Raw genomic sequence first — 2,961 nt, 5'->3', positions numbered from 1 at the left:
GTATAATACAAGTCAAATATAGGGCAAAAGGNTAAAAAAAACATTACCACAAAAAAATACGAAATTATAAAGTCAAAATCCGAAATTGTTTGAAAGTCGGACCCCGGGCCCAACGCTCGAAAATACCAACAAAAGGCAAAAAAAACCCGAAAGCCCATTCACTCACGAGTCTAGTCATACTAAATTCATCAAAATCTTATACCAAATGACTATTCAAATCCCCGAAATGAACTCTCCAAATCCCTAGCCTCAAACCCCCAAATCACACCTCAAAAACACACCAATAAGGTGGGAAAATCAATGGGGAAACATAATTGTTGAAGAAATTTAACCACATGTGACTTACCTCAAGAATTCCTTCGAATATCTCTCAACAATCTCCAAAACCGAGCTAAAGATGTTAGAAATGGTAAAAATCTCGAAACCCTCATTTTTGAATCTTTTCATACTGCCCAGTGATGCCTTCACCTCGAACGTGACCAACCCGTCGCGTTCGCGTAGAACACTCTGACTGCCCCTCAAATTAACCCTTCGTGAATGCGACCACCAACTCGCGAACGCGAAGCTTTGCTGACCTTACTCATCGCGAACGCGACCTCACCCTTGTGAACGCATAAACCAAAAGTATGGGGTCCCCATTTACCTTCTCACTTCTTCGCGAACGCGTCACCCTCCTCGTGTTCGCGATNACTTAAGCACATAAGAGTGGTTTAGAGAGAGCTTTCATCAAGAGAGAAGAGAGAAGAAAAGTATTTATTTTGCTGCAGATTTTTATTCGGACCAGCCAACTTCAAATCACGTTTTCCGATTCGTTAACCGTTGGATCGGGCTGAAATTTTGACTGAGTGTTCGTAACATCTTGGTCTTGGATTTGAACGATGAAGATCGGATTTGGAGGCTCGTAGAATCTGATTTCGAGCCTCGAACAGCAGCTTCGTTTTGTGGATTATACTCCTTCTTCAATTGATTAATTGTTGCTCTTGTTGCTATTGTTGCTCCGTGTTTGGCCTTGTTGTGTAGCCAAATTGGAGAACTTTTGTAACCCTCTTATTGTTATAGTGGAGCTTTTTGGATCTTTGTGATCCCGTGGTTTTTATCTTCGATTTGAAGAGTTTTCCACGTTAAAATTTGGTGTTCTTTATCTTCTTTATTTTCGGGTTTGCCTCTTCCTCGACATAACAGTGGTATCAGAGCCGTAGGGGGCTTGAGTTGTTGGGCTAAACTAGCCCAAAGACACTCTTAACATGGTGTGATATTGTCCGTTTTGGGCCAAGCCCGCACGGTTTTTCCCAAAAGGCCTCACACCATTAAGAGATCCCTACACCTTATATGTAGACTCCCAATCTTTTTAGCTACCAATGTGGGACTTTGTTCGCACACCCAACATTGGCCTCCAGTCATAAAGAATGCCTACTTATCACAGACCAATGGTTAATGAACCTTACTTGTTCTACATATTATAATTAAAGTAGGATCTATATTTATCCACATATTTTAATTATGATTGGCCTTATATTTTGTTTACAACTTGGGTCAAGGCACTAGCATTTTCAAGTAATAACCGATTAACATAAGTCCAAATTCCAACGTAATTTACCAAAAACGAGGTGAAAAAAAGTAGTTAGAGCAGCTAATGGAGTGCTTCATAAAGTACCTGAAGCTTGGATTCAAGAAAGGCAAGAATGGTTCCAGGAATAATGCCTCTGATTCCACCTCCATCAATGCTCAAAACTGTTATAAAATTCTTTCCTTTGGTAGCTGCAGCACAAACATATATTGGAGGTTGTAGAACTTGAATGGTCACTAACAGAGTTAGTGAAACTAAGAAATTTAACCTCCCCATAATGTACGTTCAAAGTTCTATAGCGGAGTGGAAGTTCAGGATATGTTTCTTATAATTGAAAGATATAAAGAGAGTTAGAAAATAAAAAGTAAATGGCATGTTCTTTGGTTGTGCAGTTTTCAATGAAACTTGTCTCTTGTTTGGACTTTGATTTTAGTATCATGTTTTGTCGTACGTCTTGATTTTAAATATCTTCCATACCCGTGATTTACTCTTCATTGGCTTCACGTGACAAAGTTTTTCTCTTTTTTCAAAATGGTTAACTTCATCCTCAGACAGTTCAGTGACAGGATGGGAAGTCTTTCGTCAAAGGAGATGGTAGGCTTGATCGAAACTAATACTTATCACTAATTTTAGAATCAAGCAGTTTAATTTGACTATACTCTCTTTAATTTCCTTTCAAGAAAGATGGAAGCAGACTATATACTCAAATATAATAATAAGATTGTGTGTCGGATCTCATATTTTGGCCGAGTTTATTACCTTAGTCCCTTATTTTAGGTGGCTAAAAAATAGGAGAGAAAGAAGTTGGACCTCTAATCAACCTAGACACATTACTTGTCGGCGTTAAATTAAAAGGGCAACATTTCGTATTTTCTTAGTCATTTACTTATTTAATGTTTTGGTAACTCTAAGTCGTTTATTTGATATTTTGCTGTATTCACCATTACTCCACAGATCAAGATCAAATTAATTGGTGAGTTTCATCTCAAAGATGTACTTTAATTGATTATAGGTCTATTATACCGACAATGATTCTTGTTTGAAGCACGATATCTATATCCATTTGCTGTTTGGACTGAATAATTACATACTAATTAAAGACATCACTAGACCAAACTACATAAGACAGACAGAAGAATGACAAGTTGGAATCTGGAGGGGTCTAATTCTTCATGACATGACACGTTTACACTGGCCTTTTTATTTTAATCAAAAGCCAACAAGACACCAATTTATGCACTCCCGTGAACATAAAGCTTATCTCCTTGTCCATATAACTTTATATATATATATATATATATATATATATATATACTACCACTAGTCTGTAGTCAGTGCTAGTGTAGAGGAGGTACGGTAATTTAAAGTTTAGTAACTTCGTTTGTTAGTTTAGT

General features: G+C 37.4%; 1 protein-coding gene across 1 annotated transcript in view; it reads right to left on the bottom strand.

Annotated features, from left to right (window-relative positions):
- Positions 1–1,843, bottom strand: part of LOC109207727 (patatin-like protein 3) — a 21,520-nt gene extending 19,677 nt beyond the window's left edge. Inside the window, exon 1 of the mRNA XM_019370706.1 lies at positions 1,655–1,843. Within this exon, the coding sequence (XP_019226251.1) occupies positions 1,655–1,843 (189 nt within the window). The remainder of the gene's footprint in view (positions 1–1,654) is intronic.
- Positions 1,844–2,961: the final 1,118 nt, after the last annotated feature.

Source organism: Nicotiana attenuata, unplaced genomic scaffold, assembly GCF_001879085.1.
Source record: "Nicotiana attenuata strain UT unplaced genomic scaffold, NIATTr2, whole genome shotgun sequence".
NCBI lineage: Eukaryota > Viridiplantae > Streptophyta > Magnoliopsida > Solanales > Solanaceae > Nicotiana > Nicotiana attenuata.
The sequence above is the reverse complement of the archived record's forward strand: the minus strand, read 5'-3'. Positions and strand labels throughout refer to the sequence as shown.